At 40.9% G+C, this 26,468-nt stretch overlaps 1 protein-coding gene across 1 annotated transcript in view; it reads right to left on the bottom strand.

The window, feature by feature from the left end:
* The window catches only part of KIT (KIT proto-oncogene, receptor tyrosine kinase), a 125,033-nt gene that overhangs the window by 44,136 nt on the left and 54,429 nt on the right, over positions 1-26,468 (bottom strand). Inside the window, exons 3-7 of the mRNA XM_060690820.2 lie at positions 20,600-20,878; positions 18,609-18,745; positions 13,942-14,101; positions 6,912-7,101; positions 4,889-5,004 (exon numbers count right to left, since the gene is read on the bottom strand). Of these exons, the coding sequence (XP_060546803.2) occupies positions 4,889-5,004; positions 6,912-7,101; positions 13,942-14,101; positions 18,609-18,745; positions 20,600-20,878 (882 nt within the window). The remainder of the gene's footprint in view (positions 1-4,888; positions 5,005-6,911; positions 7,102-13,941; positions 14,102-18,608; positions 18,746-20,599; positions 20,879-26,468) is intronic.

Here is a 26,468-nt window from a genome sequence, read left to right as displayed (position 1 = left end):
TAACGGGAGCTCACCCCGTTACGCGGCAGTACTAGGGACTTGAACCGCTGAACTGCCGACCTTTCGATCGACAAGATCAACGTCTTAGCCACTGGGCCACCGCGTCCCACCTTTTTCTCTTTTTTCTCTAAAAAAAGCCTCCTTTTTCTCTAAACCAGACTGAAGTTCTTGTGGTGATTCTTGTTGGGGTGGAATAGCAATAGCAATAAGAAATAGAGAGCCTTGGTGGCCCAGCAGACTAAAGTGCTGTTAAGTAACACCAGCTGCCTGCAATTACTGCAAGTTCAAATCTCACCAGGCTCAAGGTTGACTCAGCCTTCCATCCTTTCGAGGTAGGTAAAATGAGGACCCGGATTGTGGGGGCAATAAGCTGACTTTGTATAAAAAAAGAACACCGCTTAAGGGAGGCCAAAAGCCCTACTAAGCAGGTATATACAAAAGTATGAAGGCTATTGCTTAACGCATTGTAAGCCACCCTGAGTCTCCAGAGAAGGGTGGCATATAAATCAAATCAATCAATCAATCAATCAATCAATCAATACCATTTCACAGTGCTTTACAGCCCTCTCTAAGTGGTTTACAGAGTCAGCATATTGTCCCCAACAATCTGGATCCTCATTGACTCTATTCATGGTCAAAGTAATATAATATATATTGTTGGCTCTCTATTCATAGCTAACCCTGGGAACAAATTCCCTCCGGTAGGCAATGATGATAAAATACATACTGCCTCCATATTTATTCGTTCTACTAATTAGCAAAAAAAGAAAAAAAGAAAAAAAGAAAAAAAAAGAATTAGGTAATAAACTAAATGCAAATCAACTCAATGACACGAAACTTGCAACTCCTAAGACAGAGAAATGCTAAAGCAATTAAAACCAAAAACCAAAAACTCCATTTAACCATGCTTCGAATCTGTCTCAGCGGCCTTTAATAAAACTAATGAAATTAGAAAATTTAAAGCATTTAATGGCAAATTATTGATAAGAGGATGGGAGTATGCAAAAGAGCTTAATGAAACCTTCAATAATGAGTTTGTTGTAGTCGAAGCAGGGTGCAATATATGGCCATTAGCATTTCTTTTTTCTCTCGACATAATAGAGATAATTAAAGACAATGGAGTGTATCAAGCCCACCCTTGCAAAATAGCTCCCAGGATGAGGGTTTGGGGGCTTCTGTTTACACTGTCTGGATCAGGTTGTATCGCATTCCTTTGTCTACAGTACAGATGAAGATGTCAACAGAGAAACAAAAAGTTGTAGGAAATAGCAGGTGAGAAGCATTCCCATTCAAAACATTGCTCATACCAAACTCTCATTGTGCACATCAGTGTATCTATCCTAGCCAAGCCTACCTCTCAGTGTCTTAAAACAGAATAACCTAGTTCTGGAAGGAAACGCAGTGGGGCAGCAGCTGAACAGAAATGGTCTAAATCAGGGGTGTCAAACTCAAGGCCCGCGGGATGCTTGGATCTGCCCTGCTGGACCGCCCTGGAAACAGCAAAGGACTGGCCTGTGGTGCCTCTGCCAGTAAAAGCAGAGCTCGTGAGGGCTGCGTGAGGCCTTCCTGAGCTCTGTTTTCGCTGGCAGAGGGTTGCAGGAAGCCGTCGCAGCCGAAAACGGAATTTGAGAGCCCGTTTTCAGTGGCAGAATCAGTGGTGGGTTGCCCCCGGTTCGGACCAGTTCACAAGAACCGATAGTAAAACCAGCAGGAGGCTCCGCCTACCGACCCGAACGTTATCAGGAAGTTTATGCATATGTGCAGAAGCGCGCATGTGTGAGCAAAGTGCAAGCGTGTGTGATCCCATTGCAAACCAGTAGTAAAGGTAAGTAGAACCCACCCCTAGGCAGAATGCTCGGGTCATGACAATTGCCCCTGACATGAGTGATGTCAAGCTGGCCACACCCACCCCAGCCCCCCAAAGTCAAACACAACCCTGATGTGGCCCTCAATGAAATCAAGTTTGACATCCCTAGTCTAAATGGTAGAAGGTGGTTTGAGTAGTCATAACACCATGGAATGGGACAAGTTCCCGTCATTCGCCTCTCGCTCCTGCCCTGTGTACCCAGCAATTCAAAAACATCATTGCGAGTAGATAAATGGGTACCACTCTGGGAGAAAGGTTAGCTAGGTGACAAAAAGAGGAGCTGGCTCTGGACCTGCCTGGAAAATGAGGTGAGATTGGTGGAAGAGGCCACAGAAAATGTCATCAATCCAAACACCGCTAGCCAGATGGTGCAAATTGGTTTGTCCCCTGTGGCGCACCGTAGATAAGTTCACAGGCGCGAAACTGAACAAACTAGCAATTAAGTTGTCAGGACTACTCTGTAAGCATAGCTCTCCCTGACAAATGTATGCCATATGAAATAAATAGATAAACCAAACACTTGCAAGAAACTGGAAATATAAAGGCAGCAATGAATTATAAATATATGAAGTTGGACATATTTTAAAGAATTATAAGGGGATGCAATTCTTTCATTTTTAAATATACCAAGCAATTTTTTTTCTTAATTGGAAAAAAAAAATCACCTTGTAATTGACAATCAGAGAAAATATTCTGAAAACACTGTAATTATGCAGTAATTCCAATTTATCACATATTTTATGTCAGGCACACTGGCACTGAGTATATAGTATATTTTCAGAAACTAAATAATATGATTGACATGTGAGTTAAAGTTTACAGTTTAAGGCCAAAATATACAACATAATATAATACAGTCAGCTAAAAAAATAACAGCAGGGGAGAGAAGTTGAAGAAATATTAAAATCAAAGTATGTTTTGAAATTATGATTATAGGATAAAGCATGGGAAACAAAACCAAGATACTGTTGTGTTAAAACAATCAGACAGTATTCTGTTTCAGTGTGAATACCGTACATTCCGTAAATGTAGGATTTTTTTTTATTATTGGAATTTTAAATAAGCAATATAGCTACTCAGTAGTAGCTTAATGGCTTAACCACTCATAATCTTGTCTTTCAAAGTGAGACATACAGTATACCTTCAGAGGTGGATATCAGCAGGTTCTGACCAGTTCTGGAGAACCGGTAGCGGAAATTTTGAGTAGTTCGGAGAACCGGTAGTAAAAATTCTGACTTGCCCTGCCCCCCTCTATTTTCTGCCTCCCAAGCTGATCGGGAGGAAATGGGGATTCTGCAGTAATCTTCCCCTGGAATGGGGCGGGAATGGAGATTTTACAGTATCCTTCCCCTGGAGTGGGGTGGGAATGGAGATTTTACAGTATCCTTCCCCTGCCATGCCCACCAAGCCATGCCATGCCACGCCCACCAAGCCACACCCACAGAACCAGTAGTAAAAAAATTTGAGCCCCACCACTGTATACCTTACATACAGTGCCACACAACTTATATAGAAAAATGTTTTTGTATGTTAAATTTTAACATTTAGTTCAAATTTAGTTCAAATGTTTAATTCAACCTGGCAAGTGCAGATTTAAGAGTGACTTTAGTATTTACAAACTAAATTATGTATGTGCTTTATTATTTACTCCCGATTTTTTGGGGGTGAGGGTATATTTGAAATAACAATTTAACTGCAAGTAACCTTGTTGAAACAAGAGATTGTCACAACATAAAGCAAGACTAATAATGACAAAAGAGGAGAGAGATTTTGGCAAACTTTGTTTTCTAATAATACAATTAACATGTCATTTATGTGCTAGCATATAACATTAAGACCTGGTTGATGCTAAGAAAGGAAAACATGAACTGAAAACCAATTTATGAAATTAAATACATAGCATTAAAAGTGAGCAGCTATTTTAGTATTTAATTAGGATCAGGGACAAAAAGTTGTCCCTGATCAGGGATATTTCCTGTATACGGTAACATTTCAGTGGCATAATATTGGGCTATTTCAGGGGCTGTAAGAAAGGAACTGGGGGTCACATCCATTTGAATGATGTTGAAGGCATCTGCATTCAAAGGAGTTGTCTTGGTGCAGCAGTTCGATTCTCATTGGCTCAAGATTGACTCAGCCTTCCATCCTTCCAAGGTCGGTAAAATGAGGACCTAGATTGCTGGGGGCAATAGGCTGACTGTAAACAGCTTAGAGAGAGCTATAAAACACTGTGAAGCGATACATAAAATCTAAGTACTATTCTTATTGCTATTCAGACACGAGGGGCTATCTCCTAATTTGCAAATCTAGCCACAATAGAAATAGCTCTTAGACTTATATACCACTCCACAGTGCTTTTACAGCCTCCTCTAAGCTCTTATGTGGCCTCCAACAATCTGGGTCCTTGTTTTACTGACCTCGGGAGGATGGGAGGCTGAGTCAACCTTGATATCAGTGTTCCGAGTAACACATCCAAGGAAATCAGAACTCCAAGGCAGGAAACGTTCCTCAGAGAACATGTTTATTGGACACATCATATCGGCACCGCTAGTGACAACCAACTCTGAAGTTTCCCGTGTTAATGGCATAAGTGTCCCAAGTCACATTGTCCAATTAAAACAGTTGGCAGGCTCCTCGGTCACTCCTTCCTCCTTCAACTGCAACCTGTTCGGGTGACCTTCGTTCCCATGGGAAGGCTTGTTGTTGTGTTTGAAGACAGTCTATCTATTCGCACCCCCTTAGAGTGTGTAGCAACTACGAAGCAGCAAAAGATGGCTTCAGCCAGGTTCGATTCAGAGTTGAAACTTGAGTCGATGAGAATCGAACTGCCAAACTGCTGGCAGCCAGCAGCCGGCAGAAGTAGCCTGCAGTACTGCATTCTAACCACTGCGCCACCGTGGCTCTATAATCTTACTTTATAGAATGCCCTTCATTTCAGCCATTAAATCCGTAGACGTGCAATTTGCTTTAGTTAAACGCAAGGCTTTGCGGCAAGGAAATGTCATAGGGGTTGTTACTTACTGTTTACATAGACATTAAATGTTATAGAGGAGTTGGCATCTGAGTTGGAGACGAAAAATGTATAAAGACCTCCTTCTGTTTCCTTTAGCCGTGTAAGGTGAAGCTCACTGGAATAGCTACGGGAGAAATAAAACAGCAACCTTCATTACTCACCTCATGACTGTCTAGGTCAGTGATGGCTAACCTTTTTGCTGTCACGTGCCAAAAGTAGCGGGAGCATGGGGGAAATTGTGCGTGCATGTGCCCATACCCATAATTCAATGTGCCCCACCCCCCATACATGCGTGCATGACCTGCGCTCCCGCAGCTTTTGCACAGGATAGTATGGTGGGCCCGGTAGGCCCATTTTTCGCCCTCCCCAGGCTCCAGAGCCTTTCTAGGGACCTGGGGAGGGCGAAAACAGCCTCGCCCCCCCCCCCCCCGCCGAGGCCCTCCGGAGGCCGGAAACTGCTGGTTTTCCGACTTCCAGTCCCACCGGAGCTGAGCTAGGGCAACGCTCGCGTGCCCACCGATATGACTTCGTGTGCCACCTGTGGCACGCGTGCCATAGGTTCCCCATCACGGGTCTAGGTGCTTTTTTATAATATACTACCGTGTTCCTCCAAAAAGACAACCCACCTTGAAAAGAAGCCCTATCACGTTTTTGAGTGCATGCAATCAAATTAAGCCCCACCCACAAAATTAGCCCTAATTAAGATCCCGCCTATCCAAGGGTGTAGGGGGTGGGGCGAGGCACACAGGTAAAAAAATAAAGCTAGAGTGGGGATGGGGGTGGTGGAACCGCCTTACTTACCAGGCCTTGCACACCCCGACACCTGCCTCACCTTCTGTGTCTGCTTCTTCTGCGGCCGCTTGCCGCAACTCGCATGCATTGCCTCGGCTTCCGTTCCATGTTCAGATAGGCATCTGAAGGCAAAACAGAGGCCGGGGCGGTGCGTGCGAGTAGTGGCAAGTGGCCGCAGAAGAAGTGAGCCAGCAGTGGGCTCCTGCTGGGCGGGGCTATCAGTACCACCACCGCGAGGTAAGTCAATAACGACAACCCTCCAAAAAGAAGACCTAGCCATTTTTTCGGGGAGCAAAAGAAAATAAGACCCGGCCTTCTTTTTGGAGAAACACGGAACAAAAATTAAACAGACAGCTTATGGGTTTAGACCAGGGGTTAGCAACCTGCAGCTCTGGAGCCACATGTGGCTCTTTCACCCCTCTGCTGCGGCTCCCTGTCACTCAAAATATGCGTCCCAACCGCCAATGCGTGACACGCAATTTATTTAGCTTTTTCAAGCCCTGGTAGGCCAACCATGGATAAATCCAAGAAAAGAAAAGTTTCAGAAGAAAACAGAATGTTAAATTCAACTACATAAGAAATAGTCAGGCACAGGAAGGGTTTTGTGGCTCCAGGTGTTTTCTTTTCTGTGGGAAACGGGTCCAAATGGCTCTTTGAATGTTTAAGGTTGCAGATACAGTGAGAGGTTCAGTTAGGGAAGGGAATGTTGGCAACCATTAGATTCCAAGAAAAGCAGGAAGATCTCATCCAAGCCAAGTCTGTACAGGTAGTTCTCGATTTATGACAGTTCATTTAGTGACCATTCAAAGTTACAATGGCACTGAAAATAGTGACTTATGACCATTTCCCACACTTACAACCACTGCAAGCATCTCAATGGCCAGGCGATGTACATTCAGATGCTTGACAACTGACTCATATTGACGACAGTTGCAGAGTTCAGGAGTCATTGTGCGACCTCCTGAAGAGCAAAGTCAATGGAGGACCTAGATTCACTTAACAACCGGGTTACTAATTTAACAACTGAAGTTCGCTTAAGTAATGTGGCAAGAAAAGTCGTAAAATGAGACAAGTTCAGTTAACAAGTTCACTTCACAACGTAAATTTGGGGCTCAATTGGAGTTGTACGTTGGGGACAACCTGTACAGCATATTCCTACAGAAAATTAACAGAATTATTCTGTGGTATTTGCCCTCCATCTCCATATATTGATACTTCCGATTCCGTGCCTTGCATTACCTGTTTTTGTCTATATTTGTGACTCTCACATAATGATCAGATGAATTCTGCAGTGTTTTATTCATGTATAGCCACAGTTCCTCTTCTGGTTTTGGATAGGCTTCATACGTTACTACCAAGCCCAGATTTTCCCCGTCATTGACGTAGAGTGTTGTATTTGTTGAAGTCGATAAGCTGACATATCCTTTACCTGGTGGAAAAATTTTAAGACCTCTCTTTAGAATCTTTGTATATTGACACTCATAAAATGCTAAAAACCAAGGTCAATGAATACAGAAGCCCAACTAAATTGCAACTTGCAGAAAAGCAAGCCTTATTAGCTAATGAGGGCTAATGACATTTTACTGAATGAAGTGAACAAAATAATGTTTTGCACACAGACCACGACTTTAGATACCATCTACACCAACAGGGTCACTACTGACTTCAAATCAATGTGTATTTATTTATTTTTTTCACCCCATTAAATACAGCCTACTATTTCCTTAGATCAGGGGTCAGCAACCTGCGGCTCTCGAGCTGCATGTGGCTCTTTCACCCCTCTGCTGCGGCTCCCTGTCACTCAAAATATGCATGACAACTGCCAATGTGTGACACCCGTCAGCACGTGATTTATTGAGCTTTTCAACCCCTGGTAGGCCAACCATGGATAAATCCAAGAAAAGAAAAGTTTCAGAAGAAAACAGAACGTTTAATTCAACTACATATGCTAGTTTTGTGGCCGCTCAAGAAATAGTCAGGCATGGGAAGGGTTTTGTGGCTCCCGGTGTTTTCTTTTCTGTGGGAAACAGGCCCAAATGGCTCTTTGAATGTTTAAGGTTGCAGACCCCTGCCCTAGATGGACTCCCAACAAAGTCGGCAGTGCAAAATGACCAATAAACATAAAACATAAGCCAGCAAAAACTACCATGTTTCCCTGAAAATAAGATCCTGTCTTATATTTTTTTGAACCCTGAAATAAGCGCTTGGTCTTATTGCCATGCACTCAAAAGCCCGATTGGGCTTATTATCAGGGGATGTCTTATTTTGGGGGAAACAAAGTAGTTACCAATTATAAAGATATATTAATATCCAAGAACAGTAAGTCATACTAGCTCCAGAACACCAGAAATTTCCCCATTGTTTCTTAAATAATACATGTCTACAGCAGATATTTCAAAACAAGTGACTCTGATTAATCTTCTCAAGCAAATCATAACAATGGGAACAATCACTCCGAAAGTATCTCCTTGTTTTAGTTACCAGCCTAGTTTTGAAGATTTTTAACGATGACGCATCTCTTTGTAGAAATGTGCCCATCATATTCACCATTGATAATGGCAAATATTATATCTTCATCGTCAGGAAGTTCTACAATATGACATCTAGGTTTTATTCATTTCCTATGTAAAATAATAGCATTTAAGCAGCAGAGCAAATGGGAGTGGGGAAAAGAAACCCCTTTTTGCCAATTACAGATAAAGACATGTTCAGAATACTCCTGCTAATTACACTACATGAATATGCTCCTAATCAGTTTAGCACTTATGGTAATTTTAATATTTAAAAAGTATTATGTGTCACAGCAATCTGAAACTCTAGGGTAGCTTTTCAGGAAAGCATGTTAATAAACAGCAGAGTGTAAGCATTTTTGATGGCTTCTGCAAGACACAGTGGACCCAGCTTTTTAGTGAGCTCTGGCAATCAAACCTTTCACACTAAAATGGAACTCTTTGGGGCATAATCCAGTATTGTTTGTAGAGCAGTTTCTCTGCTCAATTACCAGATGAGGCTTTATTTCACATGCTTGCCATTATGAAAGCATGTAAGAATATATGTTTTCACAGTAACCACCATTACAGTCCCTTCTCTCTCTCTCGTCTTCTCAAAAAATTGGTCCTTTCAAGTTGGGGAAATAGAAATTATAAATTAACAATGTCTACTGCATACAAAGAAAACGTATACAAAATGTTTTGCAGATGGCACTTCCCACCAGCAAGATTAGCTAAGATGTTTAAAGGTATGTCTGCTTAAATGTTCGGAGTGTAATCGTATTCTGGGCTCGTACTACTATATGTAGTACTGGACATGTAGTACTACAGTCAAGCATACTGGACAAAAATCCATACTTGGATAGAAAAAATGATAAAGGAACATACATAGATCTAAAACTAAAAATATTTCTGTTGGGTATCATACCAGAAAAATATAATAAAGGGACTATGTATCTAAATATTACATGTGTTAACAGCGGCTAGAATTGTATTTGCACAAATACAGGTATGTTTGTGGAAAGGTGTAGAGATCCCTACAGAAGAGAAGATAATTAAAATAAAATTATAGAATGTGCAGAAATGGGATAGATTAATACTTGAAATTAAAGAGAAGGAAGATACGCAATTTTTTGAAATGTGGGATTCGTTTTATCAACGGTAACTAACAGAAACAGAAGTTAGAATGGTTAAAATTATAAGAGGAGGGCTACCGTATTTTTCGGAATATAAGATGCACCGGAGTATAAGACGCAACTTAGTTTTTGGGGAGGAAAATAAGAAAAAAGGTTATTGGCAGGTGGATCGGCTTCCCGGAATACCCCCAATCAGCTGTTCCCAGAGGTGAATTTTAGCAAAAGGTTCCTTGGTTGTGAGTTCTGTGCCTTGCTTTTTTTTCTGCCTCTGAAACTTCTGAAACTCTGTTTCAGAAAAAACTTTTTCCTGCCTCTGATAGCCTCTGAAACAGATCTTCAGAAAAAAAGCCTCTGAAGCTCTGTTTGGAGGCTTCTTTTCTGAAGCTCTGTTTGGGGCCTTTTTTCTGAAGCTCTGTTTGGAGGTTTCTTTTCTGAAGCTCTGTTTGGGGGCTTCTTTTCTGAAGCTCTGTTTGGAGGCTTCTTTTCTGAAGCTCTGTTTGGAGGCTTCTTTTCTGAAGCTCTGTTTGGAAGCTTCTTTTCTGAAGCTCTGTTTGGAAGCTTCTTTTCTGAAGCTCTGTTTGGGGGCTTCTTTTCTGAAGCTTCGTTTCTGATGCTTTTTTCAGCCTCTGAAACCTCCATTTGAGAAGCCGGGTGGGGCTACATTCGGAGTATAAGAGGCACCCAGATTTTTACCCTCTTTTTGGGGGGAAAAAGGTGCGTCTTATACTCCGAAAAATACAGTAATTTTACTATGAGGGCTTATTACAATATGTTTATTATTAATATGAATTAGTTTCAACTCCCAGAACTCCTCAGCCAGCAGGATCTATAGTCTTGCCCCCAACCTTTTGGGTACAAGGACCGGTTCCAACCAGAAGGAGCGTGGTTTCGCATGCTGCCTGCATCCCACGGATGGGGCCTCGTTTGTTTCCGTGGCCGGGTTTCTGACATGCCGTGGCCTGGTGCCAGTCCACGGACTGGGGTTGGGGACCCCTGCTTTAGTTAGTATCATCTTCTTTTTTTTTTTTTTAATTCTTTTTTTCAATTCAAGGATTACACGATTATTATTAATTTTTTTGGAGTGATCTCATGCTTTAATGACAAGGCAGAATCCGGACAAAAGCAGTACTAGGGGTATGCCAAGGTCTGGATTTGAAGGGCAAAATGTGATTAAGTGCACATGTAGCATCTGTTGAGAATATGTGATACGTTTGATCTTGTTGAGAAAATATGTTTGATCTTCTTCTGGAGTCCCTTGTCCATTGCAGAAGGGAGCCACATGAGCCCAGGAAAAGGAACAGCTGGTTTCAGGCATTTATTATCGGGGCTACATGCAATACGCTACATGCTCCTAATCCCATTTTGCCTTTCAAATCTAATTCTTTGCACAACCTAAAAACTGTATTTAATATAGTATCTTAAGTATTTTAGAAGTATTTAACACTTCCTAACAATGAGAACAATTAACCAGTGGAAGAACTGGCCTTCAGAAGTTGTGGGTACTTCATCACTGGAGGTTTTTAAGAAGAGACTGGACAACCATTTGTCTGAAACGGTATAAGGCAGTGATGGCTAACCTTTTTGCCATCGCGTGCCAAAAGCGGGGGTAGCGCGGGGAGGCGTGCACGTGCATGCCCACACCCATAATTCTCTGCGCCCCAGCTCCGCGCATGCACGTGCACCCCTGCGCTCCCCCCACTTTTGGCACGCGATGGCCCGGTAGGCCCGTAAGCCAGAGGCTTTCTTGGAGCCTGGGGAGGGTAAAAACGGCCTTCCCCATCCCATCCCTGGAGGCCCTCCGAAGGCAGGAAACAGCCTGTTTCCCTACTTCCAGTGGGCCCAGAAGACCCGAAAATCAGCTGAGCTCACGTGCCCACCCATATGACTATGTGTGCCACCTGTGGCACGCATGCCATAGGTTCGCCATCATGGGTATAAGGTCTCCTGCTTGAGCAGGGGGTTGGACTAGAAGACCTCCAAGCTCCCTTCCAACTCTCTATTCTATTCTATTCTATTCTATTCTATTCTATTCTATTCTATTCTATTCTATTCTATTCTATTCTATTCTATTCTATTCTACCCTACCCTACCCTACCCTACCCTACCCTACCCTACCCTACCCTACCCTATTCTATATTCTCTATAAATTTAAATTTTACCAGCAAGATTTCTTTTCAGGTACTTTATATATTACAACAACTACTACTACTGCTACTACTGCTACTGCTACTGCTGCTACTACTACTACTACTTCTCCTTCTCCTTCTGCCATATCCGTCATCGGACATCGGTGATCATGTTGGCAATCCTATTTTTATCAGCAACTACACGAAAAAGTGCTGCTGATTTTTGTCCAAACCAGTCCCTTAGATTTCCCCCCCAACACATTCAAAATTTAATAACAACTTTTAGGGGGACTCGGGGCCTACTGGGATTAGATGCTATTTTGGAACAGTAAGGCAGTGATTCTTCAAAAAAAATTTTTAATAAATCTGTCTCAGTTTTAAACCTACTTCTTATGTCACACCACATTCTTCTTTTGTTGTGGAAACACAATGATACAGACATTAAGAGATACATAAGCAAACACCCAGGAGAAATTTCTTCACACAACCTGTTGTTCTGACACAGCTCACATTCATCTTAAGGTGAGTTTGAGATGTAAACATTCTTGACTGTACTCCACGACCAAATAAATAACAGGAAACTTTCATAATTTCACAGAAGACACAGTATGTTTCTAACATAATTACAGGTATTACTTTAGACAATACAAATTGGATGCCAAAGCCTGAAACAGTAAATAAACCTCGTGCTATCTCTGTGTCTATACTAGCATTTTATTGTATATTTACAGTGTTCCATCTAAGGATCTTTTTATTAAAGTAAAGTAGGCTTTGAATTTTCATGAGTCTTCATGCTTACCAAGTATCGTACAACACTGGAGAAACATTGGAGATGCACCACCCAAAGTCCTATTCTGCCAGCAGACTAACGGGGTGCTTTTGTGGATTACAATCAGACTCTTTATTTTTGATCTGCCAAGTCTGTTTTTGGTACATCCATGAGGCTAGCAATAATGTGATGAATTTTCACAGTGCACAAAGGTAAAGGCAATTGCCCAATGTCGCATCATTCTAGAAGTATTGATTAGGCCTTCAAAGGGACTTCAGCTAAAGGAATGCTTCTTTATGGACTTCAAAACCTTCAACTAGGTACAGGTAGGAGCACCTCTCAGAAGATCTGCAATGAACGGGGGCATGTCGTTCCTACTTCTCACTTTTCCATAATAGTGTTCTGTCCCCATTCCACTCACGCACCCCCACAGACGGCCCGGAGTTAATAAGCCACACGACAAAATTCTTTGAAAATAAAGCTGGCAGCAACCCAGTGGCTAGCTGCCAATTCAGACTTTACTCACACAAAACAAAGATTAGACTGCCAGCATTCCGATAAAACAGGCAGAGTTTTCAACAATACAAGGATTAATCCAAATGCAGTCCGATAAAGCAGGCAAAGTCCAGTAACGCAGAGATCATGGATTATTTCTAGTTTTTGCTCGTCAGAAACTGAACCGGCCACCACACCCACATTTATACCCTGTGGGATGTGGTCCAGTGACTCAGCTAATCTCTGGCCCGCCTTCCCCTCTGCTGCACACGCTTCTCCCTGCGCCTCTGGCGAGGGTCCAGCCAGCACTTATCTCCTTCGTCACTGTCCACCTGTGGCTGCGGGGACGTGCTTGGCTCTGAGCCTATCTTTTGGCCTTCGGTGTCCTCCGGAGGCATTGCCAGAGAGGAGGGTCCTGGAGAGGGAGGCCTTGCCAACTCCTCTTCCTCACTCTCAGAGTCTGCATCTGTCGATAGCCCAGGCTCAGGCAACGGAGCCACAACAAATAGAGTAAGAGTTGAAAGGCACCTTGGAGATGCTCTGCTCAAGCAGAAGACCCTATTCCACACAAATGGTTACCCAATCTCTTCTTTAAAACCTCCAGAAGTTGTAGGTGTACAACCTCCAGTTGTACACCTACAACTTCTGAAGGAAAGCCACTGATTCCATTGATGAATTTTTTTCACTACCGAGAAACTTCTCTTAATTGTAGGTCAGATCTCTCCTTGATATGTTTCCATTCATTACTTCTTGTCCTGCCCTCAGATGCTCGGGAGAATAGGTCAAACCCTTCTTCTCTGTAACAGTCCTATCAGAAGGTAAGTAAGATCACCTCTATTTAGACATTTGGGATGTGAACTTCCACTAGTCCCTATCAAAGGTTTGTGACAATGGCAGTCAAAACCATTTGGAAATCATAATCCTGGCCAATATGACCAAATTACTCTCAATTTCCCAAGAGTATGTATATGTAATTGGCACTGTCACATATTCATTTATAATTATGGCACCATGGAAATACAACTATTACTACCCTAGGACTACACACATGCACAAACTCAAGGAAATGTTCTTTTTACATGGACTTTTGTTTTTACAAAGAACTATCTCGGTATTGCAAAATAGGAAGTGGGAGGGTTAGAGTTAAAAACATATTGAAACATACATTTCAACATAGATTCCAACAATATACAGCGTGTAGCTTTTGCTCTAACCCTGGCATTATGTATATATGTCTGCGATATTAATATTTACCTATTACATTCAAGGTTAGCGTGACATTAGATGTTCCAAAAGCATTGGTTGCTTGGCATGTGAATGCTCCAGAATCATTAACTCCCACTGAACGGATGCTCAGCCTTAATTTTTTTTCATATTCATAATCACGCACATTCTTGCTTTTGCTGGAAAGGCTCTGTCGGCAAAGGAGGGGGGAAAAAATTAACATCTAAGATACAGTGTACATAGCATCATTCTCAAATAAATTAAAAATAGATGCAATTATAACTTCACCGTATTAATATTCATAGCTTAAAACCTGAATAATAACCCATCATGACAAACCTGTCACTGGCATCTATCCATAGAAAACATCTATATTCTTAAAGCTGTCTTGAGGGGACAAAAAAATGAAAGAACAAAAATGAAGAAGTCCTCCTTAGGATTGTTCTTTACTCCATTAGCTTTGCTCTACATCTTGCATTTTTGGTATTTGATGGTCTTTTTAGGTCAGGGGTCAGCAACCTGCAGCTCTGGAGCCGCATGTGGCTCTTTCCTCCCTCTGCTGCGGCTCCCTATCGCTGGTCGGCTCCACAATTGATAGGGCTTTCGGTTAGGGCAGGTAGAGGAAAAAGGATGCTGCGCTAGGAGGAGACTCTATGTTGGGGGAATTGGACTTCCGGTCAGTTCCAGAACTGAATGTGGGGCTTCCGGTTACGACCTTTGTGGCGCTTTGAGTGTTTAAGGTTGCCGACACCTGCTTTAGGTAATACACTCAGAATGAAATTTGCCCTAAAAACATTCACTATCACGAAGTGCTTTACAAATTAAGTTTGCATCATGGCAGTCGTCATAAGCTTTGTGTGTGTGAATGTGTCTGAATTTTAATACTGGTATGTGAGCTTCTTATAATTGATAATAAGTGGTATGGGAGAAAAACAGAGAAAGTCTAGTAGCTCCTACAACATTCCTGAGGTAAAAATTGAAGGAATTTCAGATTCTTGGGATTCCTGGTCAAGAAATCACAGCTGTCAAACAACTGTGATTATTTATTTTTTTAAAACTTGACGTGGACCAGGGAACCCCTGCTGTGGAGATAACAAAAGAAGGATGTTCTATTCAAGGAAGGAAAGATCCTATTGAGTTGGAATATCTATTTACAAACTAAGCCTTTTACTTCCTAACTGCATTTAGCAGGGAATCAGACGGTTACCAACATCGTGCTGAACGTAATTCTACTTTTTTTTTTTTTACACAATGCAAATTTCAACTGTCCAAATATTATGATAGCTTTTTTATTAACATGTGCTAAAGCAAATTTAGTTTTAAACAAAGCTAAAACTGAAAACTGTTTTTTGAATGTAATATTTAAAATGATATTGGAACTGCTTCAGAACTCCAGGAGTTCTTATCCAGTGGTGGGATTCAGCCGGTTTGCACCACTTCGGGAGAACCGGTTGTTAACTTTCTGAGCAGTTTGGCAAACTGGTTGTTGGAAGAAATCATTAGGGCAGAGAATCGGTTGTTAAATTACTTGAATCCCACCACTGATGTAAGCCCTGTATGGGCCACATACATTATATGTCTGCTTTACTTCAGAACGGGTGTTAGGATCAGTCAATAAATAAGCACTTAAAACACAAGAATTATGCCAGCACCAGAGGATTAGTAGAGAATGGCCGGTAACACTCCAGGGACATATTATCCAAATTGTACTTTCTTGAGACTGTATAATTTCTCCAACATTGCAACACTGCAACAGTCTTCCTATTTACATGAGCTCCTGATTACATATTTTAATCAGCGCCATTAACAGTTATCAATTAAGACTGAAATGGTTGTATTCAGCAACATTAGCTGAACTCTTTGGGGAAGTATTCCTATACAGTGAAATGTAACTATTTACATATTTTTAAGCTATATGAGTGATTTGAGTCTAATTCAATCCAGTCTTATTAATTTTAATTCATTTCTATGAAAATTGGAAACTAGAAAACTAGAAATTAACTGATTTCTAATTAAATCATTTCTATGCGCCCATATCGCTAATGCAGCGATTGTGGGCAACTTGCAATATAATAAAAAAAAAATTAGAAGTGTTTTTTTAAAAAAAACAATTAAAATTAGAATAAAAAGATTTTTAAAAGTGAGCAACCAAGATGGATGGGGGTGTGAGAGTCAAACAGGAGAGCCAAGTTTTTAGATTTTTCCAGAAGGCCAGGAATATGGGACACAGCTCAACCTCTGATAGGAGAATATTCCAGAAGGTGGAGGCCACAGCAGAAAGTTGTGGTTAAAATTTAGTAGCAAGAATGGCTGCTATTAAAAGTATTAAAAGTATTTATTCAAAAATGTATGCCTTTCATAGGTGCCATATTGAAACTGAACTCCTTATATAGGAGCCAAGAGCCTTGGTAGTACAGTGGTCTAAAGCACCCTGTTATTAAGACCAGCTGCCTGCAATTACTGCAGGTTCGAATCTCGCCAGGCTCAAGGTTGACTCAGCCTTCCATCCTTTCTAAGGTAGGTAAATTGAAGACCCAGTTGTGGGGGCAATAAGCTGACTTTGTATAAATATACAAAAGGATGAAGGCTATTGTTTAGCGTATTGTAAGCCGCCCTGAGTCTCCGGAGAAGGGCGGCATATAAATCAAAATTAAAAAATAAAATAAAATAAATTATACATAATTGACCTAAGCCAAAAGGCCAAGCAGCCTCATTCCCTTCTGAACCAACTCCAACCTAACCCACGTTTGACTTGAGCTTGGTTTAGATAACCAAATCTTTTCATTAAGAACTAGAAACGTACACATATAGACACACTACGTTTCAGTTGCCCACCCTAAGGTATTCAACAATCCAAAACAGCTTGTGTTTGTTTCTCTTGATCCACTCAACTCTCACTTCCAAACAACAACTGGACAGAATGCCCTCTATTATTTTCATTTAATTGAAACTGACCATATCCTTCTCAAAATTTATATCTTTGCTCTACTTTTCTGTCATTTATCATTTGGGTCCACAACATGACATTCACATATGTTCACATCCTCCCAAAGACACCTCTAATGTCACTTCAAACATTCCTTACCCATACATTCCTTATCCATAAATACAGAATACAGTGTGGGGGACATGGCATACCCTAATCTTACACCACATTCGCTGTTGAACCAATCACTAAGCAGGCCATTTATTTTTAATCATGCTTTACTTCCACTATATCTGGTCACTTATCCCATTCAGCAATCAACTTCCAACTCCCTCTTCACACAAAACATTCCATACTTCAAGCTTGCTAACTATATTGTATACTTTCTGTAACACACGCATGGTAAGCTTCCATTCTCATATTCATTGCACTTCCCAGTGACCTGGTGATGAGCAAAAATTTATGCTAAACAATTTGAGAATGGTATTTCTATACTCTTCTCAAATTGTGCTCGTTCTCATTTCTTGTACTCTTTCAATCATAATTCTATCAAATGCTATCTTAGGAACAGTTAGGAAAGTTATCCTTTCTTAGGCAGCCGAGAATCGTATCAGTGATGTGGGCAACATAGAACTTTAATTTCCCCCCCCCTCTTTTAACGATCCTTTAATCCCTTGAATCAGGGTGGAGTCGGGACAATGAAATGGAGCTGAGCATTTACTGGCCGGATGCCCTTCCTGACACCTACATGGAGCTCACAGCAGATATTTTTTCATTGCACCCAGAGAAATATCTGCCGCTACCTAGGCTCGAACTCACAACCTCCTGATTGTGGGGCAAGAGCAGCATCCCCAGGCCACCAGGCCATTCTCAGCATGGAACTTTAATAACAACAATAAATATTTCTTTTTAAAAATGCTGCTGCTGCTTTTGAATTCATTCTTGTTATCTTTCTCTTAACACAGGGAAACAAAAACATTCTTTCACTCACCAGGCACAGCTGCAATCTTCACATGCATTAAACACGTTGACAGCAACTCCACATAAACTACACCCAATGTTAACACTTCTTCAGTTGTACCAACTCTACCTGCATCTTTACAATTATTCAACATTCTCACAGTATTTAGGACTACATTTGTATTGTTTTTTTTCTTGAATGTTAACATGTGTAGCATTTGTTACAGTTCTACTCTTTGACATCAAATATCACTGACATTACATAAAAATTTCAACCATACTTTTCCACCAATCTGTTTGTTTCATTCAAAATCATTTTGAGCCTTAAAAAAAACTTATATATTTAATTCCACTTATTATGCCATAGATTCCTGCTATTAATTTCCATCAATACTTTTTCCCCCCGTTTTCTCTGTCTCTTTTAATCTTGATTATTCCCTGCTTTCTTGGATTACATTTTTTGTGATTGTATACCTTTGAGAATTGTATACCCATTATATTTTCTGCTCATCGTTTATTGCACCAATTGTTTTCTTAAATGCAGCTTTTTCACATTCATATCCTCTTTCATTTCCTCACTGTACCAAAACGTTTTTCGATTTCTTACTTCCCATTACCTTTTCTTTGTGCAGCTGTTTTACTTTCACTTCTATTCAAAATTTGTCAATGCTATCATTCCAACAATGATGCCTTCCATGAATATTACTTTATCACAGCTAATAATTTATATCTCAGACCTGTTCTTAAGTTATCTTTTCAGAAAGACTATTCTTTCAAGTACATTGGTACATATTAGGTATAATGAACTCACCGCATTGCCTTGAAAAATCCAATTAGCTTGAAGAGAACTATCTATATCCCTGATTGTACATGTAACTTCAAATTCTTCACCTTCTTTGAGAAGTTGGATTGTTTCGGACAAGGTGATGGATGGTAAGGACTTGTGAACTAAAAAACAATCCAGATGCACATTATTGTCATTATATGCAAAAAGGGGGCTGGAATTGAGTTCTTAATCTTCCAATAACGTATCAGATTTGCTAAACGTATTTTAAACATCAGGACATATCACAGTTGTATTTTATCCAAATAAAAATGTAAAAACATTTATAGGCACTACGTAACAAACACAGATAACAAGCCTGCCTTGTATTTAATCTTGCAAAAAGACTGAAAGTCAATTAGGAATCTTGTCTAATACCATTTTATAAGGTTACAATTCACATTTTTGAATCCATTGATGGGATATGAGAATATCTATTAGCATGAAAAAAATTTTCCTAATTATCTTGCCACAAAGAAGAAGGAGTCAAGCTATTCTCCAAAGCACCTGTGGGTAGAAAAAGAAGCAATGGGTGGAAACTAATCAAGGAGAGAAGCAACTTAGAACTAAGGAGAACTTTCCTGACAATTGAGGACTTTTCTTGACCCAGTTGTTAAGGGAATCACTGGAGTTGTTAAGTTAGTAACTCAGTTGTTAAGTCAATCTGGCTTCCCCATTGACTCTGCTTGTCCGAAGGTCACAAAAGGACCTTCGGAAGGTCGCAAAAAAACACTGCAACTGTCATAAATATGAGTCAATTTTTTTTTAATTTTTTTTTTTTATTTGATTTATATGCCGCCCTTCTCCGGAGACTCAGGGCGGCTTACAATGCGTTAAGCAATAGCCTTCATCCTTTTGTATATTTATACAAAGTCATCTTATTGCCCCCATAATCTAGGTCCTCATTTCACCTACCTTAGAAAGGATGGAAGGCTAAGTCAACCTTGAGCCTTGGAGAGATTCGAACCAGCAGAAATTGCAGGCAGCTGTGTTAATAACAGGGTGCACTAAACCACTGTACTATCAAGGCTCAATTGCCAAGCGTCTGACATTTGAACCATGGGGATGCTGCAACGAATGTGTGAAAATGGTCATAAGTCACTTTTTTCAGTGCTATTGTAACCTTGAAGTGGTCACTAAGCCAACTGTCAAATCGAGAACTACCTGTAAACTAGATACCGTCAGGGTTCCAAGAGCCTTGGTGGCGCAGCAGACTAAAGTGCTGTTAAGTAGCACCAGCTGCCTGCAATTACTGCAAGTTCAAATCCCACCAGGCTCAAGGTTGACTCAGCCTTCCATCCTTTCGAGGTAGGTAAAATGAGGACCTGGTTTGTGGGGGCAATAAACTGACTTTGTATAAAAGAGAACACCGCTGGGGGGGAGGGGCGAAAGCCCTACTAAGCAGGTATATACAAAAGTATGAAGGCTATTGCTTAACACATTGTAAGCCGCCCTGAGTCTCCGGAGAAGGGCGGCATATAAATCAAACCAATAAATAAATAAACACCCCTAACGAAAGAAGACTCCGAGGCCGACAGTTCCTCAAAGTTCCATTTTATTAGACATGTCATATTGGCACATCTGGGAAAACCCGAATCTGAAAGCTTCCAGGTTTTCCCCACCTAGAAGAAAGTCCAAGTCCCTGCCCCAGCACCCATATATCCATCACATGGTCCAATCAAGGCACCATCCCAACTGGAGATGCCTCCCAGTCACGCCACTCCAGGTGCAGGCAGGCAGAACGTCCTTGACTCTCAGAGAAAGGAATGTTATTATGGCTAGATATCTCTCCACTCCATACAATACCCCCTCCCAGTTTCCCACAGCATTAAATGTGGCAGCCCAGAAGATCCGAAGTAAAAGATGTCTTCTAGGACTGAGAGATACACTGTTTGCCTAGCTGTACAAGAAAAGGGATTGTACACATTATATGTACGGCTGTAACAGATATTTGAGTTCAGCTGAATGTATTTTTTTACCTGCTCTCACCATAAGTGTTATATCTTTTGATTGTTTTTCAACTCCATCTTGTTCTGCCACACACCAGTAACAACCTAGAAATGATCTCTGTACATGTTTTATGGTGATGCCCTTCTGAGGATCAGGAACCAATGTCATATTCTCAGGCAGAGGTTTGTGATGACATCTTTTCAAAGTGAAATTGGAAACATCTGGATCTGTCACTGGGCAGACAATGAGAGCATCGCTGTCTTCCCTTCCAAAGATTGTGGGTCTGTGAAAGAACAGAACCGTTGGATCTGTAATGAAAATTAAAAAGAAAAAGACATTAAAACAGAGGAATACCTACAAAGGTGTAACGAGCCACGTTTAAATTCGTGGGATATCTTGAATAGCATCTAACTTGGATCCGATATTGTTGTACACTTTCATGTTTCTTTTTTTCATCATGCAGTGATATTTGCATTAGAAGCTATTTTTTTATATGCACATATTTAATGTTTCCTCCATATGGAGCATCAATGAAATGTCAGAATTTTCTGGAAATTCTTCATTGACTCTGGTCTTGCTAAAAACATCTCCCAACTGGAAGTAATTCCAAGGAAGAGATAACTAAGTTTACCTTTGGCAGATGAGGAGAAATTAGGAAAGTCAGTATTTCAACAAAGGTAGCTATTAAAATTTAAAACAGTATGGCTAATGATGCTCCATCCAACTATCCACTCCTTTCATCCAGCAAGTATTATATCTTCCTCTTAGCCAGGCAGCCAGGACGTTCTTGAAGTTGAATCCCAAGGATATGTGAAATTGTCATAGAGTGATTCCTCAGCAAATTACTAAAAGCTTCCAGGAGCACATTTTGTTTCTAGAATTCATCAGAATTTTCCATCAGAATCTACCACTTGCAGTTTGAACCATCTGGTCTTTCCTGTGTCGCATCTTCACTGCAAAGCAGCATAGAATATTCTGATTTATAACTGAGATCACAAAGTGCCATTTCAACCATTCTTCGATTTCGAAGAAGTAACAGTCTATCAGGTGCTGCTTTGAGGTTAGATCGGATTCCCTTTTGGCACTTTGAAATACCACAGTTGTATACACTGTACAAATGTTAACCCCACTTGTTTCAACAGTGCTAATGGGACGTGCGTTGGTTAAGGCTGTTACAGCAGGGGTGAAAAAATATTTTTTTTTACATAGACAATAGGTAGGCAATTCAAATCTTTGCACACATACTTAACCAGTTGCACAATCCTTAACTAGTTTTTAATCCCAGTTAAGATGCTTCGTTTTCTACTTGGAAAATTAATAAGAAACAAAAATAACATGCTTTTTCTTACTCGGTCACCAATCTAGTGTAAGTGTAACGTAAGAATGTAGTGTCTGGGAGAAAATCTACAAATTATTTAAGAGCATGCTTCCCTAGTTCCCATAATCGCATACTCATTGGTAGTTGCACTGTCGCTGAGCAGACCTGGAGGCCTTAAGATGGAGAAGATCAAGAGGTTGTTAAGATCTTTAGAAAGAAGGCTCTGGATATCTTCTCCAACCCAACGCCTGCCCGTATAGGTAATAAACAACACAAATACGAATGAGAAAGCTGGCTGGAACTAAAGAATTTTATGGGTTTGTCTGATCCTAAAATATTTTGTTCTTTTAAAGTTATTGACTGATAAGTTTTGTTACAAAGGGCTCACATGTATGTATTTATTTATTTGTTTATTTGTTTATTTATTTAACTAATTAATGTATATTGCCACCCATCCCACCCTGGCAACAACACACATTCATACCTGCCATTTAATGGGCTCCATCCCGCTCTGGGTTCCCCAGGCCCGCTGGCAGGACCACTTCAGGGCCTTCTGAAAGAGTGCTAGAGTGGGGGCCATTCTAATCTCTGGGGGGATGATGTTCCAGAGAGAGGGAGCCACCACAGAAAAGGCTCTTCTTCTGAGTCCTGCCAGATATATCTCCTTAGCGGATGGGGACCCACAACATTCCTTGCCTCCCCACTCTAGTGGGTTGGGTAGATGTGACCTGCAAGAGATGGTCCCTTAACCAGATACATATATATGCTATGCATACTGTGTTTCCTCGAAAATAAGACCCTGTCTTACATTTTTTTTAACCCCAAAATGAGCGCTTGGCCTTATTTTTGGGGAGGACTTATTATTTTGGGGCGTGTGGACCAAGATGGGGCTCCTTTTGCCGTCTTATCTAATTTCCAACTCTGTGTTTAAATATTTTCGGGGAGGGCTTAATTTAGCACATGTGCACAAAAGCCTAATTGAGCTTATTATCAGGGGATGTGTTCTGTCCCCCTTCCACACACAGGCAAACGTAATACCAAGCACGCCTGCCAATATTTTATTAGATAAACAGATTAGAATTCTTGGCAGACCAAGAATGTCTGCCAAGACCGTATTCACTCCCATAAAGCAGAAGAGGACTTATCTTCAGTCCGTTCCAAGAGCAACACATTATCCACGAGACAAGAGTTCAGTCAATGTTCAGTCCAAAATATATCCAAGCCGAATTTCAGAGATCACGATTTGACTTTCAGGGTTTAACTTTGTCCATCACAAAGCCTGAAGAGCAATCCCACCCACTTTTATTCCTGGTGGGGCGTGGCTCCGTGACTCAGCTCAATCTCTGGCCCTCCCACGCCTCTTCCGTTGCTGCACACGCTTCTCCCTCCGACGCTGCCTGGGATCAAGCCAGGATTCATCATCCTCGCTCCCTATCAATTGGTGCTCCGATATGCCTTCCTCCTGGCACATCCCAGGCTGTTCCTCCTGGCCTTCGGATGGAACCTGAGGTTCCATCCATTGCCAGAAAGGAGGGTCCTGGAGAGGGAGGCCTTGTCAGTTCCTCCCCATCACCTTCTGAGTCCTCTTCCTCTGTTAGGACAGGCTCGGGAGTCGGGGTCACAACAGGATATCTTATTTTTGGGGAAACAGGGTATATGCCAGCATGGAAGGGAGAATGATACAAACAGCACTGAAATGTTGAGATGCAAACCTCACTCCTTTTCTACACATGCGCTAATGTCACAGCTGGCTTCCGAAGGGCGCTGCTCGTAGTACGATGCTGCCATGCTAGCAGCTATCATGATTCTAATAAAGCAGAAACACCCAGTAGAATACTACAGTGCACTGTCTCATAAATAAGTCAGCTCCCTTGTCTTAAGTCTGACAGTGTAATGATGAAAAGTCTCATGCAAATCTTTCAGTCACAATCAATCTTAAGCTCCATTCAGACATTAGACAAGGGATTAAAAGTCACCTGGGACTAGAGAAAATGTACCCTGTCCTACTGTGTTGAGCTGGTGATCTTTGATCATCAAAAGCATCCCTACTTTGAGCAGTGATGTCCGTCACAAGGAGACCCCATTCTGAACTCCTTTGCACGCACAGTTTTACACACAAAGGCTTCCTTGGGTCAGGTACTGAAGTTGAAAGGAAAGATGGTTTAGAAGGTGAGATCTCGTCTGTGTGACTTTCAAAGGATTAGGCTTATCACTGCTCTCCAAATCATGGCATTCACTCTATCTAATGCCTCAGTTCTCTCTCTCTCTCTCTCTCTCTCTCTCTCTCTCTCTTTCTCTCTTTTGTAGTCTGACAAGGGCTCTTCTTTCTCAAACCAGAGATCTGTCCACGTTTAGCAAAATGGGAGGAACTGAATGACGGCTTGTCCAGGTTCTGAGAAAGATTCCTACTAATGTTTTTTTTTTTTAAAAAAATCTATTAACGATTATGATCTCCGCTTTTGGATTTCAACAGAAATAAAAGTTTTAAGTAGAGAATGTCTTACGTTGTTGCTCATGCTACGCAAGATCAGAAGAAATATTACAACAGTAGACTTTCCTCTACTAGAAATCAATGAGCTGCTTTTAATTTCTGCAGGGACAAATATCACAGATGAAACGGTGTAGATCTGATACACATTCACGATCACAACAATTAATTTTTTTTGCTCCCGTTTTTCGTATCATCCTAACCTGTCTGGTAAGTGGTGGAAAATAAGGGCAGCATTTCCTACAAGGTTCAATTTCCTCCTGTTTGTTTAGACATTGGTTAGAAATGTACCTTACATGATAAAATTCACATTTCAGTAGATTGCTATGAATAGATTTTTCCATTTCCCAGATGTTTAATCCCTTCTTAATTGAGCAGAACATTAACAGAACTTAATTGGTAACAAAGTTGTATTCTATTTGCCAAATCACTCTCTTCCCAACTCACATCCTCAACTTTTTGATAAAGTGCTGAGATATCTTTCTTGTTTGCTTGTTTGTTTATTTGCCAGGAGATGGTACACATATGTGTGTTTGCTCCTCTTTTATTTTTTCCATCTAATTTACATGATGGGATTGTGGGATTTGTGGACAAGCAGTATAGAAATACTGTTAATAAATTTTTAAAAAATAGAATCCAGAATGGTAGCAAAATTCTTATACTCCTACATTTGTTTGGTGCAGGGATGAAATCCAGCAGATTCTGGAGAACCGGTAGTGGAAATTTTGAGTAGTTCAGAGAACAGGCAAATACCACCTCTGGCTGGCCCCAGAGTGCAGTGGGAATGGAAATTTTGCAATATCCTTCCCCCAGGAGTGGGGAGGGAATGGAGATTTTGCAGTATCCTTCCCCTGGAGTGGGGTGGGAATGGAGATTTTGCAGTATCCTTCTCCTGCCATGCCCACCAAGACACGCCCACAGAAACTGTAGTAAAAAAAAATTGGATTTCACCACTGGTTTGGTGGTAAAGTCTATAGACTCAGCATCACAGAAAAGAGTTTTCCCCCCTAGATTTTAAATTATTCAGTAAACTGAATGCTATACCCAAGGGCATTTTCCAATAGTGGTTTTTTTTTTTTTAAGGTAAAAAGCAGCATCAAAAAATATGGATTTCCAAGCAAAATATCATCAGGTTCCCATACCTAGGCCCTGCTAAACGATGTATTTACTTGTGAGGAAAAAAAGTCATCGATTGAAGTCTCCTAATAATTGTTCCAGATTATTTCATATCGGCAAAACAACTTTTTTTCAGTGCAATCCATTCATTCATTCAAATGCCAATTACTGGCTGATGAAGAAATGTAAAACTACACACACTTGTGTAGACCGGTCCTTAAAATATGCCAGCAGAAGATTATGGATGTTCTGGCAAAACACAGAACTTACTTTGGTTGATGCTTCCAAAAATCCCTTTAGAACTATAAAAGCCCACAGAACAGCTGCCCACTACCCCAGAGGACTCATCAGAAACCCATAATCTAAATCTTCTCATCTTTTATTTTCATTCTAGTCTCAAAAGCCTTTGGCTTCAACTGGGGCATAGTTCCAATCTGCATATATAGACAGACACAGTCTGAATATCAACAAGAAGAACAAGTCTCAACAGGATCTTTCTGGAGCCACACTGCTCAAGGCAAATTTCGAATAAAATTCTATGGACTGAATTCTTTACGGATGCTGCATCTCGTTTTCGCATGTATGGTAACAAATGGTAGCTATGTAGTAGTAGAAGACGTGCTACAGTGGGCATCTGTGGTACTTTTCTGTGGCCAAAACCCTTTTAGCCTTCTAGAAGGCCATCAAAACCTGTTTTGTTTTGTTTTTTACCCAGGGACTGGAACGGAGTGAGGAAGTTTGGGCTTGGTTGTTGGGGCTCCCAAGGGGTGAAGTTTTGGTTCTGTTTTATAGATTTGTGGTTTGTGGTTTTTATAGTACGGGAGTTTATTATTGTGGGCTGCCCAGACTTGGGTTTTAAAACAGGCAGCCATGCAAATATTTTAAAAGAAAGAAAGAAAGAAAAACACAGATCCCAGGATTCGGTCCTAAAATTTAACATCAAAATAACATCTTTCAACATTGATGTCAGAAAAGG

The sequence above is a fragment of the Pantherophis guttatus genome, chromosome 8 (genome assembly GCF_059756535.1).
Source record: "Pantherophis guttatus breed Tessera chromosome 8, ASM5975653v1, whole genome shotgun sequence".
NCBI lineage: Eukaryota > Metazoa > Chordata > Lepidosauria > Squamata > Colubridae > Pantherophis > Pantherophis guttatus.
The sequence above is the reverse complement of the archived record's forward strand: the minus strand, read 5'-3'. Positions and strand labels throughout refer to the sequence as shown.